The sequence below is a fragment of the Oryzias melastigma genome, linkage group LG3 (assembly GCF_002922805.2).
Source record: "Oryzias melastigma strain HK-1 linkage group LG3, ASM292280v2, whole genome shotgun sequence".
NCBI classification, from domain to species: Eukaryota; Metazoa; Chordata; class Actinopteri; order Beloniformes; family Adrianichthyidae; genus Oryzias; species Oryzias melastigma.
Genome location: NC_050514.1, coordinates 28012047 through 28025562, shown reverse-complemented (window position 1 = coordinate 28025562; position 13516 = coordinate 28012047). Strand labels below are relative to the sequence as shown.

At 39.1% G+C, this 13516-nt stretch overlaps 3 protein-coding genes across 4 annotated transcripts in view; 2 read left to right on the top strand and 1 right to left on the bottom strand.

Moving 5' to 3' along the window:
* LOC112160752 (transcription initiation factor TFIID subunit 4) overlaps nt 1-4674 on the bottom strand; it is a 105992-nt gene extending 101318 nt beyond the window's left edge. For both annotated transcript variants that reach the window (XM_024295527.2, XM_024295528.2), the window contains exon 1: nt 2555-4674. In XM_024295527.2, coding sequence (XP_024151295.1) covers nt 2555-3833 — 1279 coding nt within the window. In that variant the 5' untranslated portion in view covers nt 3834-4674. The remainder of the gene's footprint in view (nt 1-2554) is intronic.
* Nucleotides 4675-4745: 71 nt separating this feature from the next.
* lsm14ab (LSM14A mRNA processing body assembly factor b) lies at nt 4746-10524 on the top strand. Its single transcript, XM_024295535.2, has 9 exons — nt 4746-5062; nt 5627-5790; nt 6732-6885; nt 7082-7276; nt 7644-7721; nt 7815-7991; nt 8209-8365; nt 8455-8695; nt 8771-10524. The coding sequence occupies exons 1-9, from the start codon at nt 4939-4941 to the stop codon at nt 8792-8794; spliced, it is 1314 nt and encodes a 437-aa protein (XP_024151303.1). The 5' UTR covers nt 4746-4938; the 3' UTR covers nt 8795-10524.
* Nucleotides 10525-10965: 441 nt separating this feature from the next.
* ss18l2 (ss18, like 2) lies at nt 10966-13399 on the top strand. Its single transcript, XM_024295536.2, has 4 exons — nt 10966-11165; nt 11367-11443; nt 11802-11886; nt 13149-13399. Exons 1-4 carry the CDS (start codon nt 11097-11099, stop codon nt 13203-13205), a joined length of 288 nt encoding a protein of 95 aa, XP_024151304.1. The 5' UTR covers nt 10966-11096; the 3' UTR covers nt 13206-13399.
* Nucleotides 13400-13516: the final 117 nt, after the last annotated feature.

The window sequence follows — 13516 nt, the reverse complement described above, 5'->3', positions numbered from 1 at the left end:
TGTAATATATATATATATATATATATATATATAAATCTCAATGGGCATAAAGTAAAAAAAAAAACTTTGAAAGCATTTTTAAAATTTTAGGTAAGTGAAATGCAATAACATAAGCGTTCAAGCAAGAAAAATCTGCAAGAAAAAAGACCCTCATTGACAACTGAATTCAAATTTGTTAATAATAAAATGTTCCGATTTAATATTAGTTTGTTATGGTAGGATTTCATTAGAAAAAAGATGCATTTAGTGACCACAACATCAGAGAGAGACATTATTTTTAAGGTCAGATGACTCAGCAGCATTCAAGGGCATCGCAGAAACAATTATGAGCACTGAACCTGTTCGCTTTGCAATACAACAAACCACAACCTTCCATGGAACCTATGATTTGTTAATATACCAACAGACTTATGACCTCTTTGGAAAAAAAACTATTTTCCACCCAGAGAAAAAGCCAATTTTGGTTAGTTGTGGTACAAATTGTGCTTAGAATACTAAAATATTAAATTGACGGACAAGGAAGTTTAAAAAATAGGACATCTGCGTGTTGAAAATTAAAAAAATATATGTTTTTATATACTTTTGGGATGCTCTGATCTGCTTAAAGGGCTATAAATCTCTGTTTTCTAACAATCACCCCGATATTTATATTGTTACCAAAAACTCACTCTATGCAGTTTTTCAGGAAAAAGCAACATGTGTCCAATAAATTTAGGTTGATTTTCTAAAAATTATTTACAGACAGTATACTTACAGTTACAGTTACATTATCATCATGTTTAGTCAGTATTTGCAGCAATCTGCTGCATGTCAGTTAATGACCTTGCAGTTTATTTAGACATGAACATCCAAACATGTGTCTGTATTTCACCAACCCAGAAGCAATGGTTTGGGATCAGAGCTGTTTGACGGCATCGGCAAAGAAATAAACCAATATTTCTGTGAAAATTAGAACCACTTTATATTTGTGAGAGCTAAAATATTGGCTTTGGTGAGAAGTGTATTGTGTGTGTTTTGGGTTTGTAAAATGCCAAAGTATTTCCTAAAAATACTTTCAGTTTAACTGCTTTTTTTCTGCAACACTAATGTTAGCTTGTGAGGTGCTGTAAGCTAGAGGGAGAGAGTGCAAACTAAGGAATGCTGGGATATTAGTGTAGGTTTACTTCCATGCCAACAGTCCCACCCACAACCCAGAGGCAAATTTCTAATGAGCTCCTGCTGCTCTGCAGTAAATATGACTTAAGAAACAACACAAGCTTTAGGATTTTTTGCTGAAAACTGCATTATCATAAGTAAAAGACGACTATGAATAACTTTACAATAGATAAAAATGTAGTTTGAGTGGGACTTAAATGATGTGAACCATCAAATGGCTCCAAGCCTGTGTCTGCAGCTCACCACTTTTTTTTGCGCAGTTATCTGACATGTTAAAAATCTAAAGATAAATGACAAAACTTTATTAACAAAAACAAATGAACCAAAACTACAACTCTATTTTTCTAATTATTAGTATTTTTTAAGGATAAAAAGTCTGAATGGAGGGATGAAAGAGTTGTATGAGGCTCCAGAGCCTCAGGTTCCAGACCCTTCATCTAACACTCGTGTCAAAGTCAAGGCCCAGGGGCCGGATCTGGCCCTCCGGGTAATTATATGCGCCCTCCAGATTATTTTATTTAATCGTTATTAATGGCCCAATATTATCTTGCGCTTATTTCCAACTTATAATTTTGACTAAATATACTTTTATGGAGAATAAAATATTGAAAGCTGTTTAAGGTTTAAGTTAATTTATTCTAGAATAATATTTTTATCATTCATAATTACGTAAAAAGGTTATAGTTTTAAAGTTTTAAAAACTGGTGTTCTGATAGCTTTTTAGAATATTTGGTATTTACTAAGATTTTTTAGGCTATTTTGGAGTTTATCCAATATTTCTACATGTAGCTGTTTTGGCTAATTTAGGTTTTTTTTTTTTCATTTTTAAGGTTATTTTGGAGTTATATAATATTTCAGCTGCATCCTTCCTGCTTGGCTAATTTTGCCTTTTTTGAGTTTTTTAGACTGTTTTGGAGTTGGGCTAATATTTTTCACGCTAGCTGTATTGCTAATTTAGGCTTTTTTCAGTTTTTTTGGAGTTTAGCTATTTTTCAGCTACATGCAAGCTGTTTTGGCTAACCTACGTTTTTTTTAGGTTAATTTGGCATTTAGCTAATATTTTAGCTATAAGCTTCATCATTTTCAGCCATCAGCTTCAGCCTTTTCAGCAATCAATTTCAGCATCTTCAGCTATAAGCACTAGCATCTTCAGCGGCCAAATTCCTTTGACAGCATTTATACTAGCATTATCACAAGTAATGCTATATATCTAGTTCATAATTATGTTAAACAGCTTTAAAGTTTTAAACATTTAGTTTTAGAGTGTTTAATAAATGTTTATCCTGTTCAGCCTGCACCCTAAGGTGGGTTTTGGATGTTGCCCCCTTGTGCTTTTGAGTTTGACACCTCTGGCATATTAAGACAGGTGTTCTCAGCTTCTCAGTCTTGAAACCTGTACCTGGTGGGATGGTAAATCCTGGGGGCAGCTGAATGGTTGTCTGCTGCTGGGGCGGTCTGACAATCAGCTGTGGAGCTACAATCCTTTGAGGGGCTGCAAGTCCAGGACGAGGTTGAGTCTGTGCAGACGTGACCACAGCCGGACTGGGAGAGGGGGCGGTGGGCCGGATTATACTGATGGTAGCAGTCACTGATGTGGTCTGAACAGTCCCACACGCAGGGGTGGCTGTCAGTGCTGCAGTTGTAGTGCTCAGAGGCTGGGTGGTAGTTGTAGTTGCAGTTGTGCTTGTTGCTGGTGTGACAGCAGACGGAGCAGAGGCTACAGTGTTTGTTACAGGCTGGCTTGGCATGTCAACGCTGGGCTTGTCTGCTGTGGAAGCCCCGGGGTCCGTTTTGCCGGGGTCCCCCTGGGCAGGGGCAGCTCCCGGTCGAGCACTCTGCTGCACCAGGGCCGAAACGCTGGTGCCGTTCTGGGCGATGCTGGCCACTATGTGGCTGGGGAGTCTCTGCAGAGCGATGGTGGGAGTCCCCCGGTCCAGAGCGATGGCGGACTGACCCACAGGCAGGCTGGCGTTCGACACAGTAAAAGTCGAAGTGTTGATAGAAGACGGTGCCGGTCGGGTAGAGTTGGGGGTGTTCGCGCTGCAGTCCGCGGGGCTAGCGGTCTCCTCGACCGCCGTGCAGCTGCTGCTCCTCCTCGTCGTCACGGCTGCACCGTTCAAACTCTTGATCCGCGCCGAAGCGGTTCTCCTCGGCGCCGCGATGCGCTTCCTCGGCGGCTCAGCCTCCGTCTCACCTGCGCCCGCGGTCACCTTAGTGCTCCGGTTGCCGATGCCGTCTTGGGAAGTTGACACATTGGACGCGATCAGTGTTGTGATGGATGCTCCATGTGATTGCGAGCCGTTGCTGCTGGCGATCACACAGGCGGTCGAGGTGGTGGAGGGCTCGCCGAAGGAAGCAGCGCAGTCCAGGGGAGGAGATGTGTCAGTTTTATCCTGGCTCGCCTCTTTAGAGTTGATCTCCTGGCGCATTTCGGGTTTTAAACGCCGTCCTGGTTGTTGTTGTTCTAGTGTTGTGATGCTCACTGGAGGTTGTAGCGTTTTTCCTAAGTGATGGTTAGCGGGGGGCACAGAGCCAGCGCCTCCGTTTTCGCCTGCTTTGCCCACCGGGTTGCTCTGTCCAGTAAGCTCTGACTCCAATGAACCCACCAGGTCGCTAACGGCTTTTTCATCCACCTCTGAATAAAGCATATCTTCCAGGGGGTCGGAGGCGCCCGCCATCTCTGATCATTGATAGCCGTCTTCTGTTTTTTTACAGTGCGCTTGCGTGTTACTAGGCATTGTGGGAATGGACCTGACGTCATTAATTGAGCCCCCGTTTTGGTTCAGTAGATGTGCTTTTTTTGTAGTTTATTTTTCATTTTGTGTTAGTTATTTTATGGTTTGGCGTATTTTTTAAATTATTTTTACTAAGTCTCAATATAAATTGACCGAATATTTACAAAACATGTGCTAAGTTGCTTAAAACATTAAGCAACTTAGCACAACGTATAAAACGGAGTAGGTGTTTTCATGCAAGACATCTACTATCATAAAAAATACTTTACTGTTTGTATTTATTTCATCTCGTAATTTTTTTTCTTTATCTTTTCCTCACGTTTTTCATTATATATGCATCTGAAACACTTTTCTTTTACAAAGTATTAAAAGAGTTTCTATATTTTCCCAGTGGTGCTAAATAATAGTTGTGAAAAACACAAATAGTATTTATACTACCGTAATTACAAAATGGTCTTTAAAATATTAAAACACCTTTCAAAGAACTTGACTTGATATTACATAACTATATCAAAAACACATTGGAGTTTATTGAAACATATTTATATGTCCACAGATAAAATGCTGTGGCACAATTCTTCACAAAAGGAGTTTTTAATGTTTAAAATAGTTTTAGAACTAATACAATTTTCTAAGAATACATAACCCCTGGTTATTTTTAATCAAGCGTTGTTTGTCAATAATTTTGAATTATTTTTAAATTTATTTAATTTAATTTTTTTTATTTACTTTTTTATTTTATTTTATTCAAGAAAATTACAGAAAATAATAAAGGTTGTTCTGTTCCGAGGTGCGGTGCTGCAAGAGAAAATGTAGTTTTATGAACTACGGCCTTTCTCCCGGCATGCTTAGCGGCAGGGGAAGGAAAATGAAAACGGCCATGTCGTGAGACGGATCACGGAGCGGGTTAATGTGCTTCAGGGTTATCTTTTGTATTTGTGTTATGTAGCTTTGGAATTCCTCATCGGAAAGTTGAGTATATTTGTTCTAGTTTGACTTAAAGTGCATTCTTCAAAGGTTAGCGGCTTGTTTAAATCAGAGGGCAAACATGAGCGGAGGAGGGACGCCGTACATTGGCAGCAAAATTAGCCTAATCTCAAAGGCCGAGATCCGATATGAAGGAATTTTGTACACCATCGACACTGAAAACTCGACAGTAGCTCTCGCAAAAGGTAAGCAGAATCTCGCACGAGTAGTTTTTAGCCGTTCAAAATGACTAAAACCATACTATATGGGATAAGAAACGATTATGTAAACAATTTCCCCGCAGTTAGCTAGCATCTGCTAGCTTATACTAGCTAGCATCCGCTAGCTTAGCTGTGTTGTGGTGCACACTCAGCGTCCTTTGTTTACGTAGTTTTTCCCTTTTTAACTACAAATGACCTATATTTAAAAAATAACTTGGTTTTGTTTTAGTTGATAGGTTAAAGTCAAACTGTTTAATTTGGTGGTTGTAAAAAAGAACAACAAATTTATTAAAATTCAAGTTAACAGTGACATTGAACTCGCACTTTTTAACTGTTGCACTTAAACTCAAAAAAATGCACATATTTTGAGTATCAAACTAAAGGTTAATACATTTTGTTTTACATTTTTAGAAATAAATGGTTTACTCTTTTCGTTTTATCGTAGTTAAACCATCGTCAAAGTATTTGTGAAGAGGGTACTTTGTAGTTTGTCTTGTATAAACGTGTCTTTTGATGTCTGCTTTAAATGGTCTCTAACTTTCTGCACAGTTCGCTCTTTTGGCACTGAAGATCGCCCCACCGACAGGCCTATTCCACCTCGGGAGGAAGTGTTTGAGTACATCATCTTCCGAGGCAGCGATATAAAAGACCTAACGGTTTGTGAGCCACCCAAAGCCACTAGTTCTCTGCCTCAGGATCCTGCCATAGTCCAGGTGAGTCTGTGTTGTTTAGTTAAAGTATTTATTCTTTGCAATTTTTTTTGTACAGTCTAATGTGCCAACCAACATCAGGGATAATTAGTAACACCTGAATTCAATCTACACTAATTAAGGGTAAAAGTCACAAGCACACATGGCTCATTTGATATTAGTTTTTAAAATGTTCTTTTTTTTTCTTACTTTTCTGTTATTGTAATTCAACAGTATTAGACTTTCAAACTCTCCCTTTTTCCAATTAACAGCTGTGAAAATTAAAACACTAGTTAACTTTTAATCAATTGGTTTAGGAATTACTCAAATTTATGCATAATCCATTACAATAATTACAACTTCAGAACCATGGCAGCGACTTGTATCAATCATATTTTGTGTGGATATACATTGAGCTACCTAACACACAAGTATTTGTTTTTTTCCAATAAACACCTTCATTAAAGATAAAAATTGAATTTCAACTGGTTTATAATACATTTGTTTGGCAAACATTAAGCCACTATTTGGATTTGCTGAAAACAGTTAAATTCAAACTTTCACTAAAGAACCTATGTAGGAGCTGTCCAATCCTAGTCCTTGATATCTACTATCTTTACTATCACGCCTGATCTAGGTAATCGGCATCAAGAAGTGCTGGAATATCTGGAAAACAGGCAGGGTAGTAGATCTCGAGGACCAGGATCAGGCAGCTCTGACCTACAGGATTTAACATTGTGGCAAAAAAAATTTACCCATTTTAATTTTGATGCTTAAAACCGTAACACGATATATTTTTTGTCTTACTGTGGACCGAAACTTGTTGTTGCTATGAACTCCCCTTCTCCTAAATGTGTTTAAAAACCGAGTCTTTAGTGTTTTGTTAGTGCTGATGTACAAAAACAACCAAACAATGCCCTGTTACGGAATGTTTTCCATTATTAATTAATCTCCCTTCTTTTTAGTCATCAATTGGATCTGCAAATGCCTCAGCAGCGTCTTCATTTCAGTCTCATGGGTCCTATGCACCATTCAGCAGGGCCCCTGTTCCACCATCATACAGCCAGTTTGGCGTTACACCCCTTGGACCCCAGCAGTTTGGGTCCATTGGAGCTGGAGGTAATACCATAAAGACAGAATTTCATATAATTTAAGTCCATGCAATGAAGGGATGTATAATTGTGAAAAAATAAAAGCTGTTATATTGTTTCTATACCCTGAAATTCTTTATTTGTTGTTTTACTCGTTACATCAGGACCAACATGTTTGGTATTTTCTTTTTAAATCCTAGTTTAAATATATATATTTTTTGTAGGACGCACAAGCCCTCCGCTGGACTCTTTGATAAAAAGTTCCACAGGGGAACAGGCGGTGCAAGCCCCACCTGCAGCTGCCCCTGCCCCGCCTGCTCCTGTGGGGCAGAGGAGTCAGTCAGGAGTGACTGCTCAAAAACCCACCAGCACCTTCACGAGCAGCCAGAAACCCCCCGACCTTCTGGAGCAGAAGAAAGGTAACATTAGCCCCCACAACTCTCATAAATATCAAGATGTTTAAAAATGAACAACTTTGTCAAGATTAAGGCCAAATGCACAAACACTTTGTGCACTGTTGGGTTTCAACTGCCCCAAAAGTGCTAAAGCATCTGTTATTTAGAAATGTAAGATGCTGAGCTTATCATCAGAATTATATTTATGTCAAAACAACCTGACTATAGAAATAAGGAGAAATACTTGAGTTTTATGTAAGAAAATTAGTTCATGAGGAATTTGACAAAGAAAAACCCTAAAAAAACTTTTTGGAGTTGTTTAAAAATATAGACTAAATTTTAAGGTTATCTGAAATCATAAACTGAATAGTTTATTCTTTTTGTTGTGCAGCTTCCGTGGTTCAGTCTTCACACCTAGATCACGATCAGGCTGGTGGTGATAATCGAGATTCCAACAAGCGCCAAATGGGTAAGAAATCCCCACTTTGATCCCCTTAAATAGTCATTTTGTAATTGGTCTATTTTGGGCTCGTCTGAATGTCACATGTCTGTCGTTGGTCAGGTGGTCCACAGCCCAACCGCCGTGGGCGTGGACGAGGAAACCGTAGCAGAGGCAAAGTAAACGTGCGCAGAGATGGAACCATGAAGTTTGAGGAAGATTTTGATTTTGAGACTGCCAACGCCCAGTTTCATAAGGATGAGATTGACAAGGAGCTTCAAACTAAGCTAAAACTAAAAGGTAAGACTTCTCAGAATGATTTATTCTGCTTTTTCTGTTGTTGTTTTTTTTGAGTTAGACCCCATTGCTTTACATTATTAATTCATTGTAAAATGAGGTAAAGATCAGTTTATCTGCTGTAGTTTGAAAAATAAATACTTTGATTGCAACTCTTCTAAATATCCTGTGTACCTTTTTTAACTATATATTTAATGTGAATCTTTCTCCTAAAAAACAGATGACAAGCCTGAAAAGGCACTTAATGGAGAGGAGGCTGCTGACCCAGAAAACCCCGCCAACGAGGGCGCCACCGAGGAGGAGGAAGCTGTGAACAACACATGCTACTACGACAAAACCAAGTCCTTCTTTGATAACCTGTCCTGTGAAGACGCAAGGTACTACTGAGAAGAGCCTCAAAACGTCAGCAGATTTGAGAAATGAGATGAATATGACAACTGTCCGGTTCTCTTTCCTGGGGGGTCAGGGACCGCAGACCAACCTGGGCTGAGGAGAGACGGATGAACGCGGAGACGTTCGGCATCCCTCTCAGACACGGGCGGGGAAGAGGGGGTTTCCGTGGCCGCGGGTACATGGGGCCCCGCGGAGGTCGAGGACGACCCTCCAGCCGGGGTTCCTTCGGGCCCCCCCGTGGGGCCCCCCCAGGTTTCAGGGGTGGATTCAGGGGTGGCAGAGGAGGCCGGGATTTTTCCGACTTTGAATACAGGGTAAGTCTTTGACCTGAACCCTCGAATGGTTGAAGGTAGTCTGTCGTTACTGAAAATTTGTTTTTCTGTTTCCAGAAGGACAACAAGGTGGCTGCATAGTACTACAGAGATCATCCGCAAAGAATCGTAGCCACTCGTCATGAAATATTTTCCATTGTAGAACGTTCTTTGGTCTCAGATTTTGACAGCAAGAATGAAGACGCTGTTAGTCACCAGCACCTCGGTGGACTGTTTGACATCAGAGAGTGACGGTCCCGCTCCCTCTTTCCACTTTAATCGTCGTTGTTTTGGGCTCCCAAAGTTTTGATAAACAAGATTGCTTATTAACACAAAGCTTTGAAACATTTCTGTCCAGTTCCATCAGTCAAGTCACTTCAGTTTAATCTGGTTCGTCTGTGTGCGCTCTCGGAGTGGATCGCAGCCAAATGTGATCAATAGCTTTATTTTATTTTATTTTTTTTCTTCCCCTGTGACAATAGTTGACACCAAAATTGACACCATTGCCTGTTACGTGAAATCCTTCTCTGCCCACTTTGGTTCAGTGTTTGGAGTATTTTGACTCGGATAGCATTAGTTCTGTTTTCTGCATCCAGAACCAGCTGAAAGGATCTGAAACTCAATGTTGTAATGAAAGAATGTATATCTAGTTCACCTTATTACCACTGCCCACATTGCTGTTTGTCGGTATGACTTCTACTTTTCTGACATGTGGACTACTCGATGTGGATATTTAGAATTGGTCATTTCTTAAACCTCCTGCTTCAGATTTAGTTCTTAGTTGAGCTTTGCTGGATTGCTGGCAATAGGAACCAGTTTTTGGTTAAGATGTGGTTTTTACAGCATCGGCTTTACAGTTCTGTGTTAACTGCTTGTTTTGTTTGGGACCAGGTATGTTTACATGGCAGTGAAAAGAGCAGAGGATTCGCAAAAGATGTCCGTTTCTTTGCGGGGAAGTCTTTTAAAACAACTCAGAAATGTTCAGCTGTTCAGAAGATAGTTTTCATTCATATTTACAAGCTTTCAGTACTTTAAATATACCTTAATATCTGCGACGTCCCACACGCTGATCATGTTTTTTTTTTCTCCTAATATCCTTTTTAATTGTCTTAATGTTGCCCTTTTTTTTCTTTTTTTTTTTTTTGTCCACGCACTTGCAGCTTTTCAAGAGTTGTTGCTGAAAATAGGGAGGAAATTATGTCTAAAGTACATTAATACACAAAAAAACACATTTCTTTAAAACGATATCCCTCCAACATGTTTGTAGCCCCTCTTGTTGCATTGCTCTCAATGCAATTGTTCTCAGGAGGGACTTTTTTTTTTATTTTCTTATTGATTTGTGAACAAAGGGACAAGAACTGGATGTGTTGCCAGTATTTTTGAGAGGGTTCATCTTCATTTTGGCTCCAATTCTTGGTACTTTAGGGAGTGCCTTGGGTGTTAACTTTTGTTTATTTTTTTTTCTCCACAGCTCTTCTTTTTTTTGCTCAACTGTTTCTTATTGGCATACCTATTACAAGCACTAAAGTTTAAAAAAAGAAGAAAAAACAACCTCTTTCTGTAACTGGTTCAGTAGAAAAGTTGCTTTAAAGGATTTCTCATCGGCAGCTGATGGCATGATTGCCCAGGTAATCATCCTTTTCAGCTGGCTTTTACAATAATCATCTAGATGGAATTTGGAAAAGAAAACATTACAGAACAATTCAAAACTGACACTTTGCTCTTTTTGTTTGGTCATGATTGCTACTACTTCCAGTCACTGGAACTGTTTTGTTGAATAGCAGCAAAATTGAGTTTTTACAGGAAAAAAAAATAAAGAGTTGTACAATTTATGCCTTTCTTGTATTATTTTTTGTCTGCATTTTAGTTAGACTCTCTTTGAAGTTTTCATTGATACATACTTTATTCATTTTATGCAGAAAATCTATTATTCACAGTATAATGATAAACATTTTGTCTACAAAAATTAGACTTTTGTTAAAAAAAAAAAAAAAAATCCGATTTTGAGTAATAGTCCCAGCAAAATCTTAGTCTTGGAGTACATAAAAATTTGGTGGTAACTAAAGTAACTGCATAAAAATGTTTTTCTTTTTAATTTTTATTCTTATACTGACTTTCTTAAAGTTTGTTGGGTCAGAATTATTTTTTTAAAAATGGCATCAAATAAAAGCCAATGTACAAAACTATTTTGAAATGTTTTTACACACATATGATTCTGTTGTAACCATTGGAACACAATTGTCCGTGTGTTTGCTCGCCCTCGTCACAATACTTAAATCCACCAGCAGGTGGCAGTAGAGCTACACGCGGTACACGATTGTGTTTTATTTCACAACCGTCGAAGAAGAAAGCGCGGCGATGAAGAATAAACAAACAGATTTGATAGAACTTCAGTGACACAAACATGTCGATTGTCTTCGTCCCGAAGAAATTGAGAGGAAAAGCGAAAGTCAACCAAGAAACGATACAGAGGGTAAGAAGTTACTAAACAATGACGAGTGGCCCAAACAGCTTTAGGGGCGTTTGAAATTAGCCGCTTGCTAACGGCTAGCATTTCAATCTGTCTGTCATTCAGTCAGTCTGTGTGGCTAAAAACACAAAATATAATCCTATTAAGGCTGTGAAAGGGATATAAGAGATTGACAAAAACATTGTCGGTTTTGCTTCGTTTCAGTTGCTTGATGAAAACGACCAGCTGGTTCGATGCATCACAGAGTACATGCAGAAAGGACGAGCGGTGGAGTGTGTCCAGTGAGTTCACAAGCCCTGCTCATTTAATCCACATAGATATATATTTTAAATCCTATAATTAATCCAAGAAGGAGTATCAATGTGATATAACGATAAATAATAAATCCTTCTTAAATTTAACACAAGACGTGTTTGGCACTTTCAACGGTGGTGAAACATGAGGTTTGGTTTTAAACTAAGAAGTTTGACATCCTTAGTCTCAGGAAACTGGTTTGGAAGCAACTTTTTGGTCATTGAATCCCTTGCTCACTGCGCACTGTTCTTGAGCTAATCTAAAATTAAGTAATCAACCTTTAAAATACCCTAGACAATAAAATAGATGTTCTTTTTTTCTCGGTAAACATTTTTTCCTTTTCAGGTACCAACAAATCCTGCACCGCAACCTTGTGTACCTGGCAACCATAGCGGATGCCAGTCCTGATGGGATGACCCCAGCCACAAACGTAAGCATAAACCATGCATGTAGGAGCCATACTGAGTCCTTTCTCTTGTGGGTGTCACTATGTCGACCTTTACGTCAATTATAAAGGTTGATTAGCTGATTAGCTAGTGTGTTTCGGCTAAACGTTTTAGAAAGCTGTTGTGGGAAGAAATAGAAAAATGGAAGTGAATTCTGTTTATAATAAAATCAAAAAACATCTGCAACTTTGATCAGAGTGCAAAGACTTTCATTCAGCTCCAGGAAAATGACAGTTTAGTTTGCTTAAGATATGATCACATATAAAACTGACACCGCACGATGAGGAGGCATCGGCAGCACCTTTAGATTTGCCGCCACTAGATTTTTTAAATTGTTATAGTGATTATGACTGCTGACACTGCAGGAGTCAGAAGGGGATGATGTCATTACAAAATCAGTCCACAGCTTGGCGGTGGCACCGGGTCACGCAAATTGCTCCTTAGTGTGCAGCAACAGCTTGTGTGTATGCACTAGTGCTGCTACAAACATTTTAACAGTCGACTAATGAGGTCATATGCAAAGTGGATGTAAAGCACACATCTTAACCATCATTAGCTTTAAACTAACTAAAAATAAAGAAAATTTACATTCAGAACCTGTCCTTTATTAGTTACTGGTATTAAAACAAGATTAAATCAAATAAGGTCAGCATCTGAAACAAGGAACCATTTTTTTTTTACAAAAGATGACGTTTTGATCTCACTGACTCAAATATAAAAAGTGCATTTTTTTTGGTGCTGAACTCTTACAACTTTGTTCAACTTTACTACAAGTCGACTGATCGTAGGAGTCCTAGTACGCACAGACGTATGAAACCCCGGGGTACCACAGTGGCCAGAATCACCAGATTGAGGTCTGGTCATCGCCGGGCCTCCGGCCTGTTTCAACAGCCCTCATCAAGTGCTCGCACTGCTACCGTAATATTTCTAACAATAAGACGGTGGAAGTCTGAAATTGGCCAATCAGACGATTTTGGGGACCTTGAAAACCCTCCTATCAGTCATTTATCGAACTGTTGCGAGTGTAAAAATGCATCGATTACAAATGCCTCTGTGTTGCCACCTGCCGAATTTGATGAAAAACTGGCGTTAGGTCGCTGCGTGATGGGATTTTGGTATATGTGACCATAGCTTTAGTATCAATCTGGAGTCGCACAACTCAGCAATTTCAAGTTCTAGACTTGGCTCATAATGTATTAAAATAAGGAATGAGATTTATGTGCAGTTATTCTAATGTTGTTTGCAGGCTACCTTCAGCGACGCCTCCACACCTTCTGTTAACGGCTGTACAGAGACGCAGTGATCTGCCAATGGAGTTTCATCGTGGGACTTTTGTATTATTATTTTTACTGGATTTATGAGACAACTATGTATAAACATTTTTAAATAGTGGTCAGTTTTAGACTAAAATGTGTTTTAGCTGTAACAGGAATAAACTTTACAGCTGTTGGAAGGAGACTAATTTAATGACTGAAAAATAAACAGTCTTACAAATTAGAATTGCTAATTTTTTTATTCATTTTTTGCATTGCTGGTACACTTGGAGAGAGTCGGTTGCCAGCTCAAGAGAACAAAAAGCAACAGAAGCCAAGCAGTCCCCCTTCATATCTTCTA

Excerpts from the sequence above, each read along its gene's own strand:
- lsm14ab (XM_024295535.2), top strand. The coding sequence starts at position 4,939 with ATGAGCGGAGGAGGGACGCCGTACATTGGCAGCAAAATTAGCCTAATC. Across the intron at positions 5,063-5,626 it reads GACAGTAGCTCTCGCAAAAG|TTCGCTCTTTTGGCACTGAA; the intron begins GTAAGCAGAATC and ends CTTTCTGCACAG. Across the intron at positions 7,277-7,643 it reads CCTTCTGGAGCAGAAGAAAG|CTTCCGTGGTTCAGTCTTCA; the intron begins GTAACATTAGCC and ends TTTGTTGTGCAG.
- ss18l2 (XM_024295536.2), top strand. The coding sequence starts at position 11,097 with ATGTCGATTGTCTTCGTCCCGAAGAAATTGAGAGGAAAAGCGAAAGTC. Across the intron at positions 11,444-11,801 it reads CGAGCGGTGGAGTGTGTCCA|GTACCAACAAATCCTGCACC; the intron begins GTGAGTTCACAA and ends TTTCCTTTTCAG. Across the intron at positions 11,887-13,148 it reads GGATGACCCCAGCCACAAAC|GCTACCTTCAGCGACGCCTC; the intron begins GTAAGCATAAAC and ends TGTTGTTTGCAG.